At 40.3% G+C, this 27,153-nt stretch overlaps 2 protein-coding genes across 8 annotated transcripts in view; one reads left to right on the top strand and one right to left on the bottom strand.

The window, feature by feature from the left end:
* Positions 1 to 27,153, top strand: part of INO80D (INO80 complex subunit D) — a 92,444-nt gene that overhangs the window by 37,575 nt on the left and 27,716 nt on the right. For all 7 annotated transcript variants that reach the window (XM_055380396.2, XM_019022678.3, XM_055380395.2 and 4 more), the window contains exons 5-6: positions 1,888 to 1,996; positions 20,215 to 20,439. In XM_055380396.2, the coding sequence (XP_055236371.1) occupies positions 1,888 to 1,996; positions 20,215 to 20,439 (334 nt within the window). The remainder of the gene's footprint in view (positions 1 to 1,887; positions 1,997 to 20,214; positions 20,440 to 27,153) is intronic.
* Positions 7,742 to 8,077, bottom strand: LOC101134771 (large ribosomal subunit protein eL27-like). Its single transcript, XM_055380397.1, has one exon. The coding sequence runs from the start codon at positions 8,075 to 8,077 to the stop codon at positions 7,742 to 7,744; it is 336 nt and encodes a 111-aa protein (XP_055236372.1).

Below are 27,153 nucleotides of genomic sequence, written 5' to 3'. Positions count from 1 at the left end.
TCATTTGAGCTCAGGAGTTCGAGACCAGCCTAGTCAACATGGCAAAACCCGGTCTCTGCAAAAAGTACAAAGATTAGCTGGGCATCGTGGTGCTGTCTGTAGTGCCAGCTACTCTGGAGGCTGAGGTGGGAGGATCACTTGAGCCCGGGAGGTCAAGGCTGTAGTGAGCTGAGATTGCACCACTACACTCCAACCTGGGCAACGGAGCGAGACCCTTTAACAAAATATTAATAAATACTGTATTTATCCACTTTTCCTTCTAACCTTGTTTTACGTAATGGAGCACAAAGTCTGACATTTTTTGTTTAAAATAATTGAAAGAGGCTGGGTACGGTGGCTCACGCCTGTAATCTCAGCACTTTGGGAGGCCAAGGTGGGTGGATCACGAGGTCAGGAGATCGAGACCATCCTGGCTAGCACGGTGAAACCCTGTCTCTACTAAAAATACAAAAAAAAAATTAGCCGAGCGCGGTGGCGGGCGCCTGTAGTCCCAGCTACTCGGGAGGCTGAGGCAGGAGAATGGCGTGAACCCGGGAGGCGGAGCTTGCAGTGAGCGGAGATCATGCCACTGCACTCCAGCCTGGGCGACAGAGCGAGACTCCGTCTCAAAAAAAAAAAATAATAATAATAATAATAATAATTGAAAGAAATCCGAAACCTCATTAGTAGTAGAACATTACCATCCCACCCTTCCATCTTCCCATGGAAGGTAAGAGCCAGGGAATGGTTTGGGAGAGGGGGATGGAGTGTTTCTACCTTTGACAGTTTATCGTAGGGCCCTTCTTTGTTGAAATGTAGAGTGACTCTATCTGCACTTTTTGATGTTTTTCTTTTTGTTGTTTTCATAAAACCATTCAGAAGCAGGTATTGACCTTTTTCTTGCCTTAACATATATCGAGCTTCTTTTCTCACTCTCTTGTTTGTATTTTATGTTTTTCTGACATCATTTTAGTGTTTTAAGTTTTGATACTTAAATTCTGGCCAGACGTGGTGGCTCACGCCTATAATCCCAGCACTTTGGGAGGCCGAGGCGGGTGGATCACTTAAGGTCAGGAGATTGAGACCAGCCTGGCCAACATGGCGAAACCCCATCTCTACTAAAAATACAAAAATTAGCTGGGCGTGGTGGTGCTCACCTGTAATACCAGCTACTTGGGAGGCTGAGGCATGAGAATCACTTGAACCTGGAAGGCAGAGGTTGCAGTGAGCCGAGATCATGCCACGCTGTGCTCCAGCCTAGGTGACAGAGCAAGACCCTGTCTCAAAAAAAAAGAAAAGAAATTCTACCTTTTTGTGACCTGAAATCTCTCTTTACTTGTGTTGTTTCTACCCCATTAGTGAAGTGTCTGACAAAAGAAGTTCATCTGTGGAATATAGCTTAGCCTTTTTGTTGTAATGTCATTTTAAAAACCCGATTGGGTGGCCAGGCGCGGTGGCTCACGCCTGTAATCCCAACACTTTGGGAGGCTGAGGTGGGTGGATCATGAGGTCAGGCGTTCAAGAGCAGCCTGGCCAATATGGTGAAACCCTGTCTCTACTAAAAATACAAAAATTAGCTGGGTGTGGTGGCTGGCGCCTGTAGTCCTGGCTACTCGGGAGGCCAAGAGAGGAGAATCGCTGAACCCGGGAGGCAGAGGTTGCAGTGAGCCAAGATCGTGCCACTGCACTCCAGCCTGGGCGGCAGAGTGAGACTCCGTCAAACAAAAACAAAAACAAACCGATTATCTTTGTAAGAATAGAAATGAGATTCATCAGGAGACATTTATTCACACCATGATAGTACTTGTAATAGGTATGTTGGGTTATGTTATTTTGTGTAGCTTTTTAGTTTAAATTTTGAATAAAAGTAAATTTTTTCTAATTTGCAATATCTCTTGTCTACCCCAGGTTTGGACTGGTCTGAAGAGAGCGGAGAGGAACCAGAGGACTCAGAGCAGGCCTCGCCCTACCAGGTTGCATGGTCCATCCGGGAAACCCTCAGATATCAAAGACATGCGTAAGTCTTCTGTTCTGTTTTTATTCTTTTTTTTTTTTGAGACGGAGTCTCGCTCTGTCACCCAGGCTGGAGTGCAGTGGTGTGATCTCAGCTTACTGCCACCAAGCCTGACTAATTTTTTTTGTATTTTTAGTAGAGATGGGGTTTCACCATGTTGGCCAGGCTGGTTTCGAACTCCTGATTTCAAGTGATCTTTCCGCCTAGGCCTCCCAAAGTGCTAGGATTACAGGCATGAGCTACCACGCCCGGCCCTAGTTTCCTTCTTGAATGACCACTGTAGCAGATTGATATTTCCCACTATATATGCTGATACTTTTATGTTATTAGATCTAGTTTTATTGTAAAATAAAGGTAAAAAAAGACTTCACTCCAAGAAATTGGTGGTAAAATAGATTCCACTTGGGAGTAAATGTACTATATTGTTTGTAAATGTACTATATTGTTTGAGCAAAGCTACTCTTAAATTTTCTTGGTAAATTTGCTTCTGTACCTTTCCCATTCATCATTAAAGGAATTAATTATAATAGAACCTAGAATTGAAAAGAACCTTAGAGATTAATTGATCCAATTTCCTCATTTTACAGAAGAGGAAAGCAAGGCCCATATAGGTTGAGGAACTTGCACGTGGTCCCTTGGGGGGCTACGTGGAGTCCCACTATCTTGCCTCTCTGTATCTTCCTTGGCTGTACATCTCCACAGTAGTAGAAATAGTGCTTTTTTACTTCACCTCTATCTTCTGCAACATTGATCCATTCTTTATTTCTACTGTGCTACAATTTTTTTTTTTTTTTTTAGGATAGATCTCCTGAGGGGTTTTCTTTGTACCTTCCTTATTGGAAAGCTGTTGGGGTATACTGACAGCTCTCTTCAGTTTTTTTCCCCATGTTATGTCTTCGGAAAAGAAGTGTTTGTCTAAGATCTGTAGAAGTTGAATGCACGTCCTCTTCAATGATAGTAAGAAAACGAATTTTTTTAGGAGACTCCTTTTAGCATTCTACAGATTCACTTGGTACAGTTTGACAATACCAAGTTAGATCCTTGTCTGTGGGGCCAAAAGATGACTCACTTACTCAGCTAACCATTTATTTAAAATGTTGTGGTTTGAATAGATATTCAGCAATGTAGAGGGAGATCAGCTATCTGTGATGGTTTTTGAATTTATAGGATTAAAAATGTGATTTGTTAGTATACCTAGAGGTGATTAGGCTTAGGGAACTGATTCACTAGAGACTAATCTGTACACTAAAATGCCAGCTTATAATGAGAAATACAATCATCAAATAGTACAAATGGTCACTAAACAAAACTACACAGGAAGCAAATTATCATCAGAGCTTATTTGGACATGGAATTAGAGCAAGTAGGGTTAGTTGGATTTTATTAGTGGTCACTGTCTTAAATTATAATAGCATAATGTATCTATTCCACTCTTTGGATTTATCTCCCACCCAGTTTTTCCTCACTTACCCCCTAGATAGTATTGGAGAATGTTATACCTTTTTTTCTTACACTGAGGTTCCATTTTATATGTCATTCAAGACTGTTTCCTTACCTTACCATTAGCAGGTTCTTTCAGATACAGCACAATAGAGTCAATTGAGCTTAAGCTTTTTAGTTATAGATACCATCAGGCATACTTCCTAATGGTAATTCGTATCAGCTTAATTTGACTTGTGATATTTTGGGTTAATTTTACAAATCCAGCCAAAACCTGGTACATGGGAAATTATTAATAAATGGTAGTTATCATTCTTAATTTAATTCTTAAGGTAACCTTGACATCAGTATAGGGAGTATATGCTATTGATTAGGAACAATGTATATTCTATTCTGCCTTCTATTCTTGCAGAGTTATCAAAATACTTCTTTTGTTGTTTCAGATTTGTGGCCATCCTCATTTTTCTTTATCTCTGTAGCATGTTACTTTCTTGGCCACTTTCATAACTTGCTTCCTCTTTGATTACTACGATACTCTGCTCTCCTGGTTCTTTTCCTTTACTCTGTTTTCCTCCTTCATCTTTTTTTTTTTTTTTTTAAACAGGTATTTATCCTTACTTCTTGCCCAGCTGCTGTTTTCATCTTTTCCCCTTCATTCTTTTCCTTCACTCAGTCATTCATTTTTCATTCATTTGTTCATTTACTTATTCAGCACTTTCTTTTTGGGCTCTTATTATGCTCCAGTCATGGAGCACTCTATATTTTTAATGTTGGGCAAACATGTTGGTTTACCCACCCATCTATTCCTGTAACTCCACATTTGTATCTGCCACTCTGCCCTCTAAGAGGAATCTGTGTCCTGTATTTTAATTAATTAATTAATTAATTCTTTGAGACGAGAGTCTTGCTGTTGCCCACAGTAGAGTGCAGTGGCATGATCACACCTCACTGCTGTCTTGAACTCCCAGGCTTAAACAATCCTCCTGCCACAGCCTCCCGAGTAGGTGGAACTACAGGTGTGCACCACCACATTTGGCTAATTTTTAAGTTTTTTGTAGAGATGGGGTCCTGTTATGTTTACCCAGGCTGGTCTGGAACTCCTGGTCTCAAGGGATCTTCCTGCCTTAGCCTCCCAAAGTGTCAGGATTATAGGCATGAGCCACCATGCCTGACCTGTCCTGTATTTTAAACTTCAATCTTTATTCCAATTTCTTGTTGCAGCTACCTGTCATTTGTTGTACCTTGCTGTGTTTCAGTGTAGTAGAAAATGGAGAGCTGTAGAAAATTGGCCCTACCTCGGCCAGGCACAGTGGCTCACGCCTGTAATCCCAGCACTTTGGGAGGCCGAGGCAGGCGGATCACAAGGTCAGGAGATTGAGACCATCCTGGCTAACACGGTGAAACCCCGTCTCTACTAAAAATAGAAAAAATTAGCTGGGCCTGATGGCGGGTGCCTGTAGTCCCAGCTACTTGGGAGGCTGAGGCAGGAGAATGGCGTGAACCCGGGAGGCGGAGCTTGCAGTGAGCCGAGATCGCGCCACTGCACTCCAGCCTGGATGACAGAGCGAGACTCCGTCTCAAAAAAAAAAAAGGAAAAGAAATGAAAATTGGCCCTACCTGGCTGAGCATGGTAGTTCACGCCTGTAATCCCAGCACTTTGGGAGGCCGAAGTGGGTGGATCATGAGGTCAGGAGTTCGAGACCAGCCTTACCAACATGGTGAAACGCCATCTCTACTAAAAACACAAAAATTAATCGGGTGTGGTGGTGCACACCTGTAATCCCAGCTACTCAGGAGGCTGAGGCAGAAGAATTGCTTGAACGCGGGAGGCAGAGGTTGCAGTGAGCCGAGATTGTGCCACTGCACCCTAGCCTGGGCTACAGAGTGAGAGTCTGTCTCAAAAGAAAAGAAAATTGGCCCTACCTAGGCTGTTCATTATATCTTCAAGAGGGTGTTGCCATGCCAAATGCCTCAATAAGTTCATTGAGTTTTTAAAAGAAAACTGACAGTTGTCTGGCCACCAAATTTGTGCCTAAAGAATCTTTTTGTGAATTTTTTGCTAATGCAGGATTGCCATAAGGAATTTGTTTGTTTGTTTGTTTTGAGTCAGGGTCTTACCCTATCACCCAGGCGGGAGTGCAGTGGTGAGATCATAGCTCACTGCAGCCTTGACTTCCTGGGCTCAAGTGATCCTCCTGCCTCAGCCTCCTGAGTAGCTGGGACAACAGGTGCAGGCCACCATTTTAAATTTTTGTAGAGATAGGCTCTTACTATGTTGCCAATGCTGGTCTCAAACTCCTTGCTTCAAGGAGTCTTCCTGCGTTGACCTTCCGAAGTATTGGGATTACAGGCGTGAGCTGCTGTACCCAGCCCTAAAGGCTTTTTTTTTTTTTTTTGAGACTAAGTCTCGCTCTGTCATACAAGCTGGAGTGCAATGGCACGATTTTGGCTCACTGCAACCTCCACCCCCCGAGTTCAAGTGATTCTCCAGCCTCAGCCTCCCGAGTAGCAGGATTACAGGTGCCAGCCACCACGCCTGGCTAATTTTTCTATTTTTAGTAGAGACAGGGTTTCACCATGTTGGCCAGGCTGGTCTCAAACTCCTGACCTCAGGTGATCCACCTGCCTCCGCCTCCCAAAGTGCTGGGATTACAGGCGTGAGCCACCTTTTAATATTGCTTTTGGTTTCTTTGATTCTCTTTATTGTTTTTAATTTCATTGCTTTGTGTTCTAATTCCCATTATTTCCTTCTGCTTGTTTTGAATGCAATTTGCTTGTCTTTTTGTAGTTTTTAAGATGACAGCTTAAGTCAGTTGACTGAGATCTTTATTGTTTTCTAATATTGACTCTTCATGTTATACACTTCCCTCTAAACACTGGTTGTAGCTGTGTCCCACAAATTTTAATACATTTTCATTTTTATTCAGTTAAAAATACTTTTTTTTGAGACAAGGTTTCACTCTGTCATCCCGGCTGGAGTGCAGTGGCATGATTATGGCTCAACTGCAGCCTTGACCTCCTGGCTTAAGAGATCCACCCATGTCAGCCTCCTGAGTGACTGAGATCATAGGCGTGTGCTACCACACCTGGCTAATTTTAATTTTTTTATTTTCTTGTAAAGATGGGGTCCCAAACTCCTGGGCTCAAGTGATCCTCCCGCCTTGGCCTCCCAAAATGCTATGATTACAGACATGAGCCACCATGCCCAGCCCCAAAATACTTTGTAATATCTCTTTTGATTTCTTGTTTGATCTATGGTCTATTTAGAAATGATACTTAGTTTTTGAGTGTTTTGGGGTTTCCCAGATACTGATTTCTAGTTTAATTCTGTGATCACAAACCACATTTGAATATAGTATTCTATAAATGTAAATTAGGTCAAGTTGGTTAATAGTGTTGTTCATGTCTTCTACATCTGTGGTGATGTTTGTCAACTTGTTATATCAATTACTGAGAAAAGGATCTTGAAATATCTCTTTGTAAATTTGATTATTTCTCCTTTTGGATCTGTCATTGTTTATTTCCCACACTTTGTATTTCTGTTATTAGATGCATAATTGTTTAAGATTGTTTTGATGAAGTGGCCTTTTATTATTATAAAATGGTCCTCTATATCCCAGTAACAGTGTTTGCTTTGAGATCTTTCCTTACGTGGCATTAACATAGCCACTCCATCGTTCTTTTGATTAGTGAAAGCTTGGTATCTTTTTCAGTCCTTTTGCTTCTAACCTGTTTGCATCTTTATATTTAAAGTGAGTTTCTTACTGGCAATGTATTACTGGGTCTTGCTTTTCTATCTCTTCTGACAATCTCTGCTTTTTATTTGGAGTATTTAGACAACTTAAATTTAATATGATTATTGATATTATTGGGTTTAAATTTACTGTCTTTTGTATTTGTCTCACCTATTCTTTGTTCTTTTCTCCCTGTTTTATTATGGTTGTATTTTATCTCTTTTCATAGCTTATTAGCTGTACTCATATGCTTTGTTTTTGTAGTAGCTGTTGTAGGGTTTATATCATACATCTTTAATTACCACAGTCTATCTTCAAGTGTTAAACCACTTCACGCATAAGAACCTATAGCAGTGTCCTTTCATTCCTGCTCATTTCATTTATCTACTCTGACAGCGTCTGCTTTTTATTTGGAGTGTTTAGACCATTTGAATTTAATGTTATTATTTATATTACTGCATTTATTTATTTAATTTTTAAGATGGAAACAAAACATCTAAAACCGTAGCTTCTGGAAGAACTGCTTGTTCTTGCCCGTTTTGTATCTCTCTTTGAGCTTGACCTTGGCCTCCCATTAGGCCTTGTGTTTAAGAGCAGGATCTCTGAAGACATCCTTGTGGATGACAGTTTTGTGTAAGAGGATATCCACAGAGTGCGCTGTAGGCGTAAGATGATTGTAGTTATAAATCTTCACAAAAGACTCGATCTTTGACCTCCTGGTAATCTTCTTTTTGCCCATGGCAGCTGTCACTTTGCGGGGATAGTGATCAATTCCAACCACGAGAGCTTGGATGTAGGGGCAGTCTGAGGTGCCATCATTAATGTTCTTTACGATGACAGCTTTGTGTTCAGCCAGAATACTGCTGGCCAGGACCAGCACCACTTTCCCAGGTTTCATGCACTTGCCCATTGTTGACAGCAACCACTGAGGGCTACAACAAAAAGGAAGGAAGGCTATTATTGCATTTATGTCTAACATGTTAGTTATTCTTTAAATGTTTTAGTATAATTCACTAGTGAAGCCATCTGGTCTTGGGCTTTTTTTTTTTTTTTTTTTTTTGAGACAGAGTCGCACTCTGTCACCCAGGCTGGAGTGCAGTGGTGAGATTTAGGCTCACTAAACCTCCTGAGTTCAAGCAATTCTCCTGTGTCAGTTTCCTCAGTAGCTGGGATTACAGGCATGCACCACTACGCCCGGCTAATTTTTGTATTTTTAGTAGAAATGAGGTTTTACCATGTTGGCCAGGCTGGTCTTCAACTCCTGACCTCAAGTAATCTGCCTACCTTGGCCTCCCAAAGTGCTGAGATTACAGGTGTGAGTCACCGCGCCTGGGCCTGGGCTTTTTTTTGTGGGAAGTCTTTGTCGTATGTTTATTCATGTTTTTTCTTGAGTTAGATTCAGAAGCTTGTGCCTCTCTAGGAACTCGTCCATTTTTTATCTAAGTTTTTGGCGTACAGTTTTTAAAAATAACATTCCATTATAATATTTTTTCTTTCTTTCTTTCTTTTTTTTTTTTTTTGGAGACAGAGTCTCACTCTGTTGCCCAGGCTGGAGTGTAGTGGTGCAATCTCGGCTCACTGCAACCTCCACCTCCTGGGTTCAAGTGATTCTTCTGCCTCAGCCTCCCGAGTAGCTGGGATTACAGGCATGCGCCACCACGCCCAGCTAATTTTGTATTTTTAGTAGAGAGGGGCTTTCTACATGTTGGTCAGGCTGGTCTTGAACTCCCAACCTCAGGTGATCCCCCACCTCAGCCTCCCAAAGTGCTGCGATTACAGGCGTGAGCCACTGCACCCAGCAAATAATTTTTTATTTGTAAGAGTTTATTTATTAAATAAAATTCTGGGACCATGCCACTAAGCCCAGAACCAAGAGCCTAAGCTATAGCAGGAACATCGTTTATATGTTTCTTTTTTGTTTTGTTTTTGAGATGGAGTTTCGCTTTTGTTGCCCAGGCTGGAGTACAATGGCGCAATCTTGGCTCACCGCAATGTCTGCCTCCTGGGTTCAAGTGATTCTCTTGCCTCAGCCTCCCGAGTAGATGGGATTACAGGCATGTGCCACCACGCCTGGCTAATTTCGTATTTTTAGTAGAGACGGGGTTTTTCCATGTTGGTCAGGATGGTCTTGAACTCCCGACCTCAGGTGATCTGCCCGCCTTGGCCTCCCAAAGTGCTGGGATTACTGGGGTGAGGTACCGCGCCCAGCCCCTTTATACCTTTCTTACACAACTTTTATATTCTGTATGTCGTAAGTCCCACCTTCGGGGTCCTTGTAAGTATGAGTCTATCATTTAATGTGTTTTTTCTTTTTGTCACACAAAGTGGCTTACCTACTCATTTGCATGGTAATCTTTGGTTTTATAGGTTCCGGACTTACCCCGGAAACTCAAATTTAGCTACATTATCTTGTTGGGATGATACTTTATATCAGCAAGTACTCTGAAATCAGCCTACCTCCTCTCTTTTTTTCTCTGCTTCTAACTTTAGCTTCAGTTTTGAGTTCATTTGTTTGTTTGTTTTCTGAGACAGGGTCTCACTCTGTCACCCAGGCTGGAGTGACCTTCCAGGCTCAAGCCATCCTGCAACCTCAGCCTCCCGAGTAGCTGGGATTACAGGCGTGTACCAGCACGCCTGGCTATATTTTTGCATTTTGTTGTAGAGATGGGTTTCACCATCTTGCCCAGGCCACTTTCGAACTCCTGGGTTTAAGCTATCCTCCCACCTGAGTCTCCCAAAGTGTTAGGATTACAGGCGTGAGCCACTGTGCCTGGCCCAAGTTTTTTCTATTTATTGTTTATTTACTTTTTGATGAGCAGTTAGGGGAAGAGATCTCCTCTACTTCCTATTGGGACCAACAATGCATTCATATATTTTACCTAGTATATTGTTGCTTTAGAATGACAACAAGTTCTGTTAGAGTATTTAAACTACCATATGCTGTTAAGTGTTTCTTTTAAAAGTTTTATCAGGTACCTCTTTTTACCCTCAAGGTCAAAGAACACAATTTATTCATCTTTATACCACAAATATTCTAATACGCAGATCAAAATAGAATAAAACAGATGACTAGTAATTTTATTTCCATATTATTTGTACACATTTATGGGGTACACATGCAGTTTTGTTATGCATAGATTGTGTAGTGATCAAGTCAGGGCTTTTAGGGTACCAATCACATGAATGACATACATTGTACCTATTAACCAATTTCTCATTATCCTCCGCTCTTCCACCCCCTCACCCTTCTGAGTCTTCATCGTCTATCACTCCATTCTCTACGTCTATGTGAACATGTTTTTTAGTACCCACTTATGAGTGAGAACATGTGATACTTGTCTTTCTGTGCCTGGCTTGTTTCACTTATAATAAGCCCCTAATTCTATACATGTTGCTGCAAAAGACATGATTTTATTCTTTTTTTATTTTGGCTAAATAGCATTCCATTATGTATACATACAACACATTTTCTTTATCCATTTGTCCACTGATGGACACTTAGGTTGATTCCATTCTTTGTTATTCTGAATAGTGCTGTTATCAACATATGAGTGCCGGTATCATTTTGATACATTGACTTACTTTCCTTTAAGTAGATACCTGGTAATGGGATTGCTGGGTTGAATGGAAGTTCTATAGTTCTATTTTTACTTCTTTGAGAAATCTTTATACTGTTTTCCATAGAGGCTGTACTAATTACGTTCCCACCAACAGTGTCTTTTTAATGATAGCCATTCTAACTGGGTTTACTTGTTATCTTTTTGTGAATGACTCCCAAATCTTTTACTCATGTCTAATGATTCTTTTGAGTTTGAACTGCTCGTTGGATATTTCTCATCACGTATTTGGTCAACACCTTAAATTCATCATTTCTAAAACTAAACTCATTATTTTTCTTAATATGTATGCCTCTTTCTGATTCTCCTGTTTTTATTAGAGGTATTACCATTTTGCTGTTTGGTTGTCTTAATAAAGTAAATTAAAATGAATTTCCCTTGGAGAAGTTCATGGCATGCCTTGAGATTATGGACAAGCCTGGAAGCTTAGAATATCAAGTGTAGAATTTGCTGCTCTGTATTTGGGTTATTAATAGCATTTTAGTAATAACAATATCTGTATTTATATTGTTACTTCACAGGTATCGTTTCTTTCCTTTTTTGTAAACAACCTTGGGAGGTAGGCCAGGTGTATCTCTCATTTCACAGATATGGAAAGAAAGAAGGAAGGAAACAAACACATACTGAGAATGCACTAGGTGCCAGGTTTTGTCACTGCTAAATGAAGGGAAACTGGCCTTTCTCTTCTCAATTCTCTACTCTTCATCAGCAACCAGGTTTGAAATATTAATGTCATTGATCTTAGAAGTGGGAAGCATCCTGAAGATGTTCTAAATTATGTCCTTGCAAGGGATGGTCTGTGGACCTGTGTCAGTCTGCAAACTGCTTGTTACTGGTCTGTGATAAAATAAGTATGGAAATTATGAATAAGCTTTAGAAAATCATATAATTATGTAACGTGCCTCAGCATCCAAGTGCGTCTTTCCACACTTAACTTGAGAAGCACTGATTTAGTCCTTCCATTCTGCAGTAATAGCATCTTTTTAATTTTTTCAGTTTTCCATAGGTTATTGGGGTACAGGTGGTATTTGGTTACATGAGTAAGCTCTTCAGTGGTGATTTGTGAGATCTTGGTGAACCCATCACCTGATCAGTATTCACTGCACCCTATTTGTAGTCTTTTATCCCTTGCTCCCCTTCCACCCTTCCCCCCAGGTCCCCAAAGTCCAGTGTATCTTGCTTATGCCTTTGGGTCCTCATAGCTTAGCTCCCACATATCAGTGAAAACATAGGATGTTTGGTTTTCCATTTCTGAGTTACTTCACTTAGAATAATAGTCTCCAATCTCATCCAGGTCACTGCAAATGCCATTAATTCATTCCTTTTTATGGCTGAGTAGTATTCCATCATATACCACAGTTTCTTTATCCACTCGTTGACTGATGGGCATTTGGGTTGGTTCCATGATTTTGCAGTTGCGAATTGTGCTACTATAAATGTGTGTGCAAGTATCTTTTTTGCATAATGACTTCTTTTCCTCTGGGTGGGTACCCGGTAGTGGGATTGCTGGGTCAAATGGTAGTTCTACTTTTAGTTCTTTAAGGAATCTCCACACTGTTTTCCATAGTGGCTGTACTAGTTTACATTCCCACCCGCAGTGTAGAAGTGTTCCCTGATCACCACATCCATGCCAACATCTACTGATTTTTGATTTTTTGATTATGGCCATTCTTGCAGGAGTAAGATGGTATTGCATTGTGGTTTTGATTTGCATTTCCCTGCAAATCAAATTTGCAATTAGTGATGTTGAGCATTTTTTCATATGTTTGTTGCCCATTTGTTTATCTTCTTTTGGGAATTGTCTATTCATGTCCATAGCCCACTTTTTATTGGGATTGTTTGTTTTCTTCTTACTGATTTGTCTGGGTTCGTTGTGGATTCTGGATATTAGTCCTTTGTCAGATGAATAGATTGTGAAGAGTTTCTCCCACTCTGTGGGTTGTCTGTTTACTCTGCTGACTGTTCCTTTTGCTGTGCAAAAGCTCTTTAGTTTAATTACGTCCCAGCTATTTATCTTTGTTTTTACTGCATTTGCTTTTGGGTTCTTGGTCATGAACTCCTTGCCTAAGCCAATGTCTAGAAGGGTTTTTCCAATATTAGAATTTTTATAGTTTCAGGTGTTAGATTTAAGTCCTTAATTGACCTTGAGTTGATTTTTGTATAAGGTGAGAGGATCCAGTTTCATTCTCCTACATGTGGCTAGCCAATTATCCCAGCACCATTTGTTGAAAGGGTGTTCTTTTTCCACTTTGTTTTTGTTTGCTTTGTCAAAGATTAGTTGGATGTAAGTATTTGAGTTTATTTCTGGGTTCTCTATTCTGTCCCGTTGGTCTATGTGCCCATTTTTATACCAATACCATGCTTTTTTTGGTGACTGTGGCCTTATAGTATAGTTTGAAATCAGGTAGTGTGTTGCCTCCAGATTTGTTCTTTTTGCTTAGTCTTGTGTTGGCTATGTGGGCTGCTTTTTGGTTCCTTATGAATTTTAGAATTGTTTTTTCTAATTTTATGAAGAATGAGGTGGTATTTTGATGGGGATTATGTTGAACTTGTAGATTACTTTTGGCAGTATGGTCATTTTCACAATATTGATTCTACCCATCCATGAGCATGGGATGTGTTTCCATTTGTTCGTGTCATCCATGATTTCTTTCAGCAGTGTTTTGTAGTTTTCCTTGTAGAGGTCTTTCGCCTCTTTTGTTAGGTATATTCCTAAGTATTTTATTATTATTATTTTTCTTTTGCAGCTATTGTAAAAGGGATTGAGTTCTTGATTTGATTCTCCGCTTGGTCGCTGTTGGTGTATAAAAGAGCTACTGATTTGTGTATATTAATCTTGTATCCGGACACTTTGCTGAATTCTTTTATCAGTTCTAGGAGCTTTCTGGAGTCTTAATGGTTTTCAAGGGTAAACGATCAGATCATCAGCAAACAGTGACAGTTTGACTTCCTCTTTACTGATTTGGATGCCCTTTATTTCTTTCTCTTATCTAATTGCTCTGGCTAGGACTTCCAGTACTATGTTGAAGAGGAGTGGTGAGAGTGGGCATCCTTGTCTTGTTCCAGTTCTCAGAGGGAATGCTTTCAACTTTTCCCCATTCAGTATTATGTTGGCTGTGGGTTTGTTATAGATGGCTTTTATTACATTGAGGTATGTCCCTTGTATGCCAATTTTGCTGAAAGTTTTAATCATAAAGAGGTGCTGGATTTTGTCAAATGCTTTTTCTGCATCTATTGAGATGATCATGTGATTTTTATTTTTGATTCTGTTTATGTGGTATATTGCATTTCTTGACTTGCTTATGTTAAACCATCTCTGCATTCCTGGTATGAAACCCACTTGATCATGGTGAATTATCTTTTTGACAAGTTGTTGGATTCGGTTAGCTAATATTTTGTTAAGGGTTTTACCATCTATGTTCATCAGGGATATCGGTCTGTGGTTTTCTTTTTTGGTTATGTCCTGGTTTTGGTATTAGGGTGATGCTGGCTTCATAGAATGAAGTAGGGAGGATTCCTTCTTTCTCTATCTTGTGGAATAGTGTCAAAAGGATTGGTATCAATTCTTCTTTGAATGTCTGGTAGAATTCTGCTGTGAATAAGTCTGGTCCTGGACTGGTTTTTGTTGGTAATTTTTAAATTACCATTTCAATCATGCTGCTTGTTGTTGGTCTGTTCAGGGTATCTAATTCTTGATTTAAGCTAGGAGGGTTATATTTTTCCAGGAATTTATCCATTTATCCATCTCTTCTAGGTTTTCCAGTTTATGTACATAAAGGTGTTCATAGTAGCCTTGAATGATCTTTTGTATTTCAGTAGTATCAGTTGTAACATCTCCTGTTTTGTTTCTTATTGAGGTTATCTGGATTTTCTCTCTTCTTTTCTTGGTTAATCTTGCTAATGGCCTATCAATTGTATTTGTCTTTTCAAAGAACCAGCTTTTTGTTTCATTTATCTTTTGTATTTTTTTGTTTGTTTGTTTCAATTTCATTTAGTTCTACTCTGATATTGATTATTTCCTTTCTTCTGCTGGGTTTGGGTTTAGTTTGTTCTTGTTTCTCTACTTCCTTGAGGTGTGACCTTAGAATGTCAGTTTGTGCTTTTTCAGTCTTTTTGATGTAGGTGTTTAGGGCTATGAACTTTCCTCTTAGCACTGCCTTTGCTGTATCCAAGAGGTTTTCATAGGTTGTGTCATTATTGTCATTCAATTTGAAGAATTTTTAATTTTCCATCTTGATTGTGTTTTTGACCCAAAGCTCTTTCAGGGGCAGGTTATTTAATTTCCATGTATTTGGATGGTTTTGAAGGTTTGTTTTGGAGTTGATTCCCAGTTTTATTCCACTGTAGTCTGAGAGATACTTGATATAATTTCAATTTTCCTAAATTTATTGAGGCTCATTTTGTGGTCTAGCATATGGTCTATCTTGGAGAAAGTTCCATGCACTGTTGAATAGACTGTTTATTCTGTGGTTGCTGGACAAGGCCTTTTACTATTATATAATATCCCTCTTTGTCTGTTTTACCTGCTGTTACTTTAAAGTTTGTTTTGTCTGATATAAGAATAGCTACCCCTACTTGCTTTTGGTGTCCGTTTGCATGGAATGCCTTTTTCTGTGCCTTTAAGTTTATGTGAGTCCTTATATGTTAGGTGAGTCTCCTGAAGGCAGCAGATAGTTGGTTGGTGGGTTCTTATCCATTCTGTGGTTCTGTATCTTTTAAGTGGATCATTTAGGTCATTTACATTCAATGTTAGTATTGAAATATGAGGTACCGTTGCTTTCATTGTGCTCTTTGTTGCCTGTGTACTTTTGTTTTTTGTTTCGCTTTCTAACTTGTATTTTTGTTTTATAGGTCCTGTATAATTTATGCTTTAAAAAGATTCTGTTTTGATGTGTTTCCAGGATTTGTTTCAAGATTTAGAGCTCCTTTTAGCAGTTCTTGTAGTGATGGTTTGGTCATGGTGAATTCTCTCAGCATTTGTTTGTCTGAAAAACGACTGTATCTTTCCTTCATATATGATGGTTAGTTTTGCTTGATACAAAATTCTTGGCTGATAATTGTTTTGTTTAAGGAGGCTAAAGATAGGGCCCCAATCCCTTCTAGCCTGTAGGGTTTCTCTTGAGAAATCTGCTGTTAATCTCATAGGTTTTCTTTATAGGTTATCTGGTGCTTCTGTCTCACAGCTCTTAAGATTCTTTCCTTCGTCTTAGCTTTGGATAACCTAATGACAATGTGTCTAGGCAAGGGCTCCCAGATCAATGGAGTTGTGTATTTAGGAGGATTATGGCTGCCGCTGCTGAATCACACAGGTTGTCAGAGAAGTGGGGGAAATCCGGCAATCATAGGCCTCACCCAGCTCCCACACAATCTGAGGGGCTGGTTTCACTCCCACCGTGCCCCATCTAATAGCCCCAGTCTGTTTCCAGGCAGTGGGTGAGCAGGGCTTGAGAACTTGTCCCAGGCTACCTGCCTCCCAGCTGCAAAAGAGAGGGGCTTTGGTTCTTTCCCCACCTGTGGAGTCTGCACAGACGATTTGTGGCCTTCCCCACATTCTGGCCAGGAGGCTTCTCGCCAGGTTCAAATTGTTACAGAGTTCAGCTGGAGATTTCCTTCTCCCTGTGGCATTTTCCCCATGCCTCTGGCTGCCCTCCCGAAAGATCTCTGTGATGCCAGGCAGGAATGACCTGCTTGGGGACCCAGTGAGCTCCCAGAGCGTTTCCTGCTGCTTTCTCTACCCCTGTTATTTTGCTCAGCTCTCTAAATTGACTCAGCTCCAGGTAAGGTCGGAAGCTTCTCCTGCAAACTAGACCTTCAGTTTCCCCAGCAGTGGTGTGTGTTCGAAACGGAGAATCTCCCTTTCCTACTTCCGCAGTTTGGGCACTCACGGTATTTGGAGTGTCTCCGGATCCTGCAGGAGCAGTCCACTTCCTTCAGAGGGTCTGTAGGTCCTCTCGGGATTCCTGGTTTGTTCTTGCAGTTGTTCTGGAGATAAAATTCACTGTGCAAGCCTCTGCACTCTGCTCTGTCTATCCGAGTTGGAGCTGCAATCCAGTCCTGCCTCTCATCGGCCATGATGATCACTCCACTATTTTAAGCCAGTCCTAGGGGTAAAGTGCCATCTGGGGCACCCGCAAGTGCTGCGCAGCACAGGAGGCAGGCAGGGCCATGCAGCAGTGGCGGTGCTGTCCTAAGAGTGGGACTGGAGCTAGGGGACACTGAGGTGGTGATAGCGGTGGCAGGGGCGCAGGTGCATCTTTTTAAAATAACAGTTTTGGCAACTGATTATCGACCCAAGCTTTACCTTCGCTTTAAGATCTGCCTTTCCTCTCCATTTCCTTTTTCTATGAATAAGACTTCTATTTTCCTAGTTATGCATATTCTAAGTCATTGAGTCATTGACTTTCTAATCCTTCATATTGAGTCACCAAAGTGAGTTAGTTCACTTATGATAATGGCCCTTATATGTCTTTTTTTTCTTCTTTTTTTTCGAGATGGAGTCTTGCTTAGTCACCCAGGCTGGAGTGCAGTGGCGTGATCTTGGCTCACTGCAACCTCTGCCTCCTGGGTTCAAGTGATTCTCCTGCCTCAGCCTCCCAAGTAGCTGGGACTACAGGGATGCACCACTATACCAGCTAATTTTTTTGTATTTTTAGTTCCTTGTTTTATACATGGTGTTACTGTCCTTCCCATTCTTTGTTGGTGGAAACTGCTGCCTGCTTATTGTCCCTTCTCTGGTCCTTGCCAGCTGACAAAACTTGTCTTTATACATGTAGATTGCCTCATGCTCTCCAGTCCTGCTCCTTCCATCCTAGCATGGATCCTTGTTATCTCTTTGCTGGAGATTTACAGTAATTTTTTAACTGCCTTCTTCTCTCTCTTCTTCTGTTTATTTTATATCTGCTGCTGACTGTAATCATTGTCATGGCACACCTCTGTTACTGTATTTTCTTAACAATTACAAAGCTTAGCAGTTAGGAGTGCAAAATTTAAAAAATTACAAGTCTTCTGCTTTACCTGTGGAATAAAGGTTAAACTCTTTAATTTGACATTTAAGTCTAGAAAGCTAACCTTACCTATCATTATTCCCTTACAGACCCCTTACCTTAGCCACACCAAGCTACTTACATTCTTGCTGTTCACCATCCTGTCTATCTCTGTGTCTTGTGTGTCTTGGCTTACGTGTTGTATTTGTGTGAGGTCCTCTTTCTTCAGGGTTCATTTCTGCTGTCACCTCCTCTGCAAAGCCTTTCTTTACTTCCAGCAGTCTTTTTTTTTTTTTTTTTTTTTTGAGACAAAGTCTTGCTATGTCACCCAGGATGGAGTGCACTGCTGTGGTCTCAGTGTCCTGCAACCTCCACCTCCCAGGTTCAAATGATTCTCCTGCCTCAGTCTCCTGAGTGACTGGGATTACAGGAATACACCACTACACCTGAGTACTTTTTGTATTTTTACTAGAGACAGAGTTTCGCGTTGTTGGTCAAACTCTTGACCTCAGGTGATCTGCCCACCTTGGCCTCCCAAAATTGCAGGGATTACAGATGTGAGCCATCGTACCCAGGCCTTCCAGCTGTCTTTCCAGTGAACTTCAGTAACACCTTACCCTGACCTCTGTTGTGGTACTTTACTGTTTTCTGTCTTGTGTGAAAGGTATTTATCACACTTGCTAGCTCTACGAGAACTCCCAAGTGTAGACCTGCTAGCTCTACGAGAACTCCCAAGTGTAGACCTGCTGTCAGAGGTCAGGGAAAAATTCAAAATGAAGAATCCTGGGCCCTATACGGAGATTCTGGTTCAGTAGATTTGGGGTAGTTCCTAGGAGTCTGAAACTTTTAAGTGCTCACAGATTTTTCTGATTTGTGGTCAGATATTTGAATCATTGCCCCACTGTTTTTGTTACTGTTTTTATTCTTTTTTGAATTGTTTTAACTTTTGGGAAGTGTTTATCTTGCCCAAATTGCATTGCAAACTCTTTGAAATGTTGGTCTCTCTTCTGTAGTGCTGAGCATAATAGATACACAGTAAATGTTGAATGTTGAATAAATGAAAAGATTGAAGTAAAGTCCTTCAATTTGTAGATCTGTAGTAAAAACTATACTGACGAGAATGTGCTTCTTAGGAGAGGTACTAAGTAGAAGTTTATAGAGTAGCCTGTTATAGACTATGCTGAAGGAAAGAAGAATAATATCACTTAAGAGAAACCCAGCAATGAATAGTAGAAGATTAGTAAGAGAATATATAGTCCATGGTGTCACATGTGTGGTATTTACTTATGATAGCAGAGAAAGAAGCTAAAATAACAGGTCAGTTTTCAAGTCCAGTGTGCATTATTCCTAACGGTAAAAAGTAAGATCACATTTGTTCCATAAAAAAGTGGCCTTTTAAACCTTGCTGGTGGTAGCCATTGCTAAAAAGGCACTCTTTCTTGTTGAGCTTAGATGTTCCTTCAGCATCACTTCCACATAGCATTTCAGCCAGGACACCAATTAATCACATTATTAGCATGTGATGGAAAATCCTTTATGTAATCCCTGACTTATCAAATGCTGTTTAGGATACTTCCATAGTTAAAAAAAATACATGGTAGAAGGCCGGGCTCGGTGGCTCATGCCTGTAATCCCAGCACTTTGGGAGGCTGAGACAGGTGGATGACAAGGTCAGGAGATCGAGACCATCCTAGCTAACATGGTGAAACCCCGTCTCTATTAAAAATACAAAAAAATTAGCAAGGTGTGGTGGCAGACACCTGTAGTCCCAGCTACTCAGGAGGCTGAGGCAGGAGAATGGCGTGAACCCAGGAGACGGAGCTTGCAGTGAGCCGAGATCGCATCACTGCACTCCAGCCTGGGCGACAGAGTGAGACTCTGTCTCCAAAAAAAAAAACAAAAACAAAAATACATGGTAGAATTAATGCGATCCCTACAACCAAATTTCTTTAGGTGGTTAGCAAGAAAAAGGTGGTTAAAAACCAGAATGGTTAAAAGGGCAGCTCTTAGATAATAAACTGTTAGAATTCGCTGCCCTATTTCTGGTATGACCTATCTTTTATGAAATTATGCTGTGTGTTTCCTCATAACTGTCATGTCATTTACTCAGACTTTTTAGTAAGTAAAGGTAAAGAAATGAATTTTTTTCCTCAAGGGTCTCTAGTCACTTAAAATTTAGAAGACACTGTTATATTAAGTGTCTACTGATGCCATGCTAAGAAGGCTGTTTCTGAAAACACTGGATTAACTCTGTCCTTACTGTTGAAATACTGTACTTATTTCAGCTCTATTGGAATTCTCTTACTCTAATTGTGTGAAGTATGTGCTCACATGCCACAAAAGTTTTAAACCTGTGCATTCAGCTACACTTCCTAATTCTCGTTTACCCTGTCTAAAATGAGCCTAATGTGTAATCAGTTTTTCCTTTCTCTCCCTGCACTTTCCAGGTCAGATGATGATGATGCGGAGAGTAGGAGCTCCAGGGTGACCCAACTTTGCACTTACTTTCAGCAGAAATATAAGCACCTCTGCCGCCTGGAGCGGGCAGAATCTCGTCAAAAGAAATGCCGGCATACGTTTAGGAAAGCTTTGCTGCAGGCGGCCAGTAAAGAACCAGAATGCACTGGTCAGTTAATACAAGAACTGCGGAGAGCTGCATGCAGTCGAACCAGGTTAGAGCCACAGCAACCTATTCTTAAGGGACTCATCTCAGTTTGCTTTCTTTATTTTGTGAGAGGATAGTTGAGGCACAGTGGGAGATGACCACTAAGTCCCAAACGTTTAAGCATTATGTTTTGGTTTTCTTGCTTTGTTAAAGTGCTACAGGTGGCAAAATAATACTGCCATGGGCTAACAGTAAAATTAAACCATTACTAAAATTTTGCTGAAGTTTGATTAGAATTTATTCATTGAAGATTTGAGAATGTTACCTGGCTTTAAAAAAAATAGAATGCTTAGAAATTTCATGTTATTTAAAAGTAACATTTATAGATTTTTAACTACAAAAGTAGTATTTTATGTTTATTTACTTGTGTTATTTTAGTTTCTTTTCAGTGTTGGTTTTTGTTTTTTTGTTTTTAGAGACAGGGTCTTGCTCTGTCGCCTAGGTTGGAGTGCAGTGGTGTGATCATAGATCACTGCAGCCTCAAACTCCTGGGCTCAAATGACCCTCCCACCTCAGCCTTCTGAGTAGCTGGGACTATAGGCATGTGAAACCATACCCAGCTAATTAAAAAAATTTTTTTTTGTAGAGGTGAGGGTCTCGCTGTATTGCCCAAGCTGGTCTCAAACTCCTGGCCTGAAGCAATCCTCCCACCTTTACCTCCCAAAGTGTTGGGATTAGAGGTGTTAGCCACTGTAGCTGGCCTTTTCAGTGTGTTTTCTATTAATATTTACATTACCTCACAGATTATTTGTGCAAGTATTTTATTACATTGAATTTTTTTTAAGAAAAAAATTCCTTCTGTTTATAATGCAGATACTTGTTTATTGTGGAAAATTTAAAAAATACACAAATGAGAAGGGAAAAATCTTCCTGTTGCCATTCATGAGAGAGAGAATGAGCAGTGTTAACATTTTGATTCTGTTTCCTTCTAGTCTTTCTCTGTGTGTGTGTGTGTGTGTGCGCGCGTGTATAAATTTTCCAGTGAGCCATGTGTTTATATTAAAAAGCAAAATCGAAATCATGTTATCTGTATTATTTTCATTTATTTCCATAAATGCTCTTTTCCTTTTATCACTGAATTATGACCACTTTCTCATGAGATTAATTCTTAATTATTAATTAATGACATTCTCATGACAATAATTTGAGTTTTCTAGTTTTCCCTCAAAAGTATACCATAGCCATTTCCCTATGTTCTTCAAGATTCTTTTGAAAACAGGATTTATAATGTTTACATAATATTCCATTCATGAAAATCTGTATATCAGAAATGTAGAGTTATCTGATATTTTAGAAATTTGGCATATTACCATTTTGGTGGTAATGGTGAAAACCTTAGTACAGTAATACCTTTGTTTATACCTATAAAATGTTTAAAAAATACAAAGTTATATTTTCTAAACTGATTATGGAATTCTGTTATATATATAAATATAAAATATCTGTTATATATAAAATATATATAGTATCTGTTGTGTATATATAAATACATATTTAACACAATTTTGTTTTTTATATATATTTTAATTATGGCTATTTTTCTTTTTTTTAATTTTTTTTTGAGACGGAGCCTAGCCCTGTCACCCAGGCTGGAGTGAAGTGGCATGATCTTGGCTCATGGCAACCTCCGCCTCCCTGGTTCAAGCAATTCTTCTGACTCAGCCTCCCAAGTAGCTGGGATTACAGGCGCCCGCCATCATGCCAAGCCAAGTTTTGTATTTTTAGTAAAGATGGGGTTTCACCATGTTGGCCAGGCTGGTCTTGAACTCCTGACCTCAGGTGATCTGCCCACCTCGGCCTCCCAAAGTGCTGGGATCACAGGCATGAGCCACTGCCCCTGCCTGGTTATTACTTTTAACTGAAATACACATTTAAAGCACTAAATTGAATTTTAAAATTTCAAAACATGGCTGGGTGCAGTGGCTCACACCTGTAATCCCAGCACTTTGGTAGGCTGAGGTGGGTAGATCACTTGAGGTCACGAATTCGAGATTAGCCTGGACAACGTGATGAGACCCCATCTCTACTAAAAAATACAAAAATTAGCCAGGTGTGGTGGCGTGCACCTGTAGTCCTAGCTACTAGGAACGCTGAGGTGGGAGGATGGCTTTAGCCTGGGAGTAGGAGGTTGCAGTGAGCAGAGATCACACCATTGTGCTCCAGCCTGGGCGACAGAGTGGGACTGCCTTCCAAAAAAAAAAAATTTCAAAACATGATCTTACTTTAAGGAAATAGAGTTTAAATTCTGATTCTTTTTGTTGTCGTTTAGACAAGGTCTCAGTCTGTCGCCCAGGCTGGAATTCAGTGGCGTAATCACGGGTCACTACAGCCTCAGCCTCCTGATAGAAGGCCAGCTTCTTTATTGAGTTTATTATTTATTATTTCACACATTTAAAAAATTTCTTTTCCTTTAAGGCTAGTCAAGTGAAGCAGTGGGAGTGGAGAAGGAGCAAAGAAATCTGTAACTAACTGGTTGTGATAAATTACTTGTAAAACCACTGCATATGGACCAGCCTATTTCACACTTTTTAGTTATTTTTTATATATATATATATATATATATATATATATATGTATATATATATATATATTTTTTTTTTGAGATGGAGTTTCACTCTTCTTGTCTAGGCTGGAGTGCAATGGTGCGATCTCGGCTCACTACAACCTCTGCCACCCGGGTTCAAGCAATTCTCCTGCCTCAGCCTCCTCAGTAGCTTGGACTACAGGCGCCCGCCACCACGCCCGGCTAATTTTTGTATTTTTAGTAGAAATGGAGTTTCGCCATGTTGGCCAGCCTGGTCTGGAATTCCTGACCTCAGGTGATCCACCCACCTCGGCCTCCCAAAGTGCTGGGATTACAGGCGTGAGCTACCATGCGTGGCCAGTTATTATGTTTTCATATGACAACTTTTAGTATGTATATAGAGAAAAAATTTAGGAATTTATGTACCAGAATATCTCTAGGTGGTGGGATTATTGATAAAATGAAAAAATTCTTAGTTTGTACAGTCTCATTTTTATGTAATGATCATAAGTCACTTGAGGGAAAAAAGGGTTTTAAAACAAAGTGTTGGCCGGGTGCGATGGCTTATGCCTGTAATCCCAGCATGATTTGGGAGGCCGAGGTGGGCGGATCATGAGGTCAGGAGCTCGAGACCAGCCTGGCCAACATAGTGAAACCTTGTCTCTACTAAAAACACAAAAATTAGCTGGGTGCGGTGGTGGGCACCTGTAGTCCCAGCTACTCGGGAGGCTGAGGCAGGAGAATTGCTTGAACCCAGGAGGCAGAGGTTGCAGTGAGCCGAGATTGTGCCACTGCATTCCAGACTAGGCGACAGAGTGAGACTCCATCTCAAACAAAAAAAAAGATAAATAAATAAAACAAAGTGTTAAAATAGAACCTTTATTTTGTAGCTGTTGGTCATATTACTTATATACCTGTTTTTTGATATTTTATTTTAGTGTTGTGTATTTTGCTTTTCATTTGTTATAATAAAGTGACCTAATTTTCAGTTGCATATCTCACATGGATGCACTGTGCCCTTAAGAGTTTTCTAGAAGTAGAACAGGTTAGAGTTGTTTGAAGTATCTAATATACCATATGTAATGGCTGCAGCCTACTCTTCCCTTACACCCAAATCATCTTGCCTGACTCCTACACCTCTCAGTCCTCTGGATCTAGTATCTGTTCTAGAACATCCTTCAGGTCTCAGCTTACTCAGAGACTTATGTTCTTAGAGATGTATTCCCTGATTCCCTGGACTATGTTAGGTTCCCTCTACTGTGTATGCCTACTGTGCTCTGTACTCTGTTTCATTGTACAATTTTATACCTATATTAAGTCTGTCTCTCATGCTAGACAGTAATTTCCATGAGAACAGGAAAAAGTTTGTTCCTAAATCTCCAGTATTGATGAACGAGTGAACAGAATTGAATAAATGAAGGTCTGTTCTCTATTTGTTGAAGGAATTTACTCAGTTTGACACAGGTTATAAAATAATGATAACTAACATTTATATGATATAATGCTTTCAAGTGTATACTTTTAGTAGAATTGTCCAGCATGAACCAATTTGTATGTAAATGTATATGCTGAGTCCAATATATTATTCTGATCTTGTCAAAGATGTAAAAGACTATACAATGAGTTTGGGAAAATTTGGTATTTGTGTGGAAAACTGTATATATCTACGATTCTTAACTGGTTGTTTTCAGAACATCTTCCTAACTGACATCAGTGATATTTAAAAAACATTAATGATAACTGCCACAACAACAAACAGCAAGATGGACCCTGTTATAGTTTTCAGATTGATTTGATGATATTCAGTTGTGTCACCCATGATTAATGAAAAGTTTATGGCCCAGTGCATCGCTGATAATCATGTAACAATGTATCATAATCATTCTTTGGTGATTGGCAACTTTTTTTTTTTTTTTTTTTTAAGATGAGTCTCACTCTGTTGCCCAGGCTGGAGTGTGGTGACACAGTCTTGGCTCACCACAACCTCCACCTCCTGGGTTCAAGCAATTCTTCTCCCTCAGCCTCCCAAGTAGCTGGGACTACAGGCACGCGCCACTCTGCCCGGCTAATTTTTTGTATTTTTAGTGGAGACGGGGTTTCACTATGTTGGCTAGGCTGGTCATGAACTCCTGACCTCGTGATCTGCCTCCCCAGGCCTCCCAAAGTGGTAGGATTACAGGCATGAGCCACTGCGCCCGGCCGGCAGCTTTTTATATTACATTATATTCTAGGTTCACAAAAGTCAACTTTTAGTTGCATGCTGCCCTCTATTTGATATTTTTGGTATTAAAGTCCTAGTTTCAAAAAAAGATACATAAAAGTTTGACATTACGTATTTTAGAAATTAAAAGTTTAATGGCTGCCTTCTAATGTGGACCCTTTATTAATTTTTTAGTTTTTTGAGATGGAGTGTCACTCTTGTTGCCCAGGCTGGAGTGCAATGGCGCTGTCTTGGCTCCCCCTGCAAGCTCCGCCTCCCGGATTCAAGTGGTTCTCCTGCCTCAACCTCCCAAGTAGCTGGGATTATAGGCACCCTTCACCACGTCTGGCTAATTGTTTTGTATTTTTTGTAGAGACAGGGTTTCACCATGTTGGCCAAGCTGGTCTCGATCTCCTGACCTCAGGTACTCTGCCTGCCTTGGCCTCCCAAAGTGCTGGGATTACAAACATGAGCCACTGCGCCCGGCCTGGATCCTTTAAAATACAGTTCGTTGGCCAGGCATGGTGGCTGGGTGTGGTGGCATGCGCCTGTAGTCTCAGCTACTTGGGAGGCTGCTGTGGGAGAATTGCTTGAACCCGGGAGACAGAACTTGCAGTGAGCTGAGATTGCACCATTGCACTCCAGCCTGGGCGACAGAGGGAGACTCCTTCTCAATAAAATAAAATATAGTTTGTATACAAGCTAAATAATGTTAGTCTTTCCTATCAAATAACTTTGTCATATTTATTGATGAGTAAGTGGAATAAGCCATTGAAATAGCTTCAAATATGTGAACCCAAATTAAGTATCTTGCAGCCCACAATCATACAGTGACTAATGTTTGTATGGAAACATCATTATTTATGGGGGATGCAATAGGGCATGTCAAAGGGAATCCTGTAGTAGATTTTTTAAATATGAAAAACATGAAAAAGTTTTGGTAATTCCCTTTGTTTGTTGGGCTTATTTGGATAATAAAATATATCTAACATTACATCAAGCATTTTCACATTAATTTTTTTTTTTTTTTTTTTTTGAGACAGAGTTCTGCTCTGTTGCCCAAGCTGGAGTGCAATGGTGTGATCTCGGCTCACTGCAACCTCCACCTCCCGGGTTCAAGTGATTCTCCTACCTCAGCCTCCCGAGTAGCTGGGATTACAGGTGCCCGCCACCACACCCAGCTAATTTTTTTTGTATTTTTAGTAGAGACGGGGTTTCACTGTGTTGGCCAGGCTGGTCTGGAACTCCTGACCTTGTGATCCGCCCGCCTCAGCCTCCCAAAGTGCTGGGATTACTGGGTGAGCCACTGTGTCTGGCCATTTTTACCTTAATTTGTCCATGGGGTTATTGAAACAAGGCAATTTTAAAAAATGAAACCAATAGTTATTTTGTAAGTTTAGAATAAAGAAAATGAGGGAATGTATTGTACACTAGTCTTTGAAGATAGCTGAGCGGTTTATTAGAGTGTTTAATGAAAGTTATCCGTTCAGGCAGGGTGTGGTGGCTCATACCAGTAATCCCAGCCCTTTGGGAGGCTGAGGCAGGTGGATCACCTGAGGTCAGGAGTTCAAGACCAGCCCAGTCAACATGGTGAAACCGCGTCTCTACTAAAAATATAAAAAATTAACAAGGCATGGTGGCAGGTGCCTGTAATCCCATCTATTTGGGAGGCTGAGGCAGGGGAATCACCTGAACCTGGGAGGTGAGGGTTGCAGTGAGTCGAGATCGCACCATTGCACTCCAGCCTGGGCAACAAGCAAAACTCCGTCTCAAAATAAAAAAAGAGAAGTATCCCTTTAATATGGAGACCTTTCTATTTAAATCTAGACCAAGAGAATTTGAGCTTAGCTGCCAGAATAGTAAAGGTTTATTTATTTGAAATTATATATTCCTTTTATAGGGCTAAATTTAATGTAAACAACTTTTTAAAGAAACAATGGATAAACTATTAGGAATAAACTGTTTAGTTCTATGATGATCCACTTCCCTATTCTTAT

Source organism: Gorilla gorilla, chromosome 11 (assembly GCF_029281585.2).
Source record: "Gorilla gorilla gorilla isolate KB3781 chromosome 11, NHGRI_mGorGor1-v2.1_pri, whole genome shotgun sequence".
NCBI lineage: Eukaryota > Metazoa > Chordata > Mammalia > Primates > Hominidae > Gorilla > Gorilla gorilla.
The sequence above is the reverse complement of the archived record's forward strand: the minus strand, read 5'-3'. Positions and strand labels throughout refer to the sequence as shown.

Coding starts and splice junctions, on each gene's coding strand:
- LOC101134771 (XM_055380397.1), bottom strand. CDS start 8,077: ATGGGCAAGTGCATGAAACCTGGGAAAGTGGTGCTGGTCCTGGCCAGC.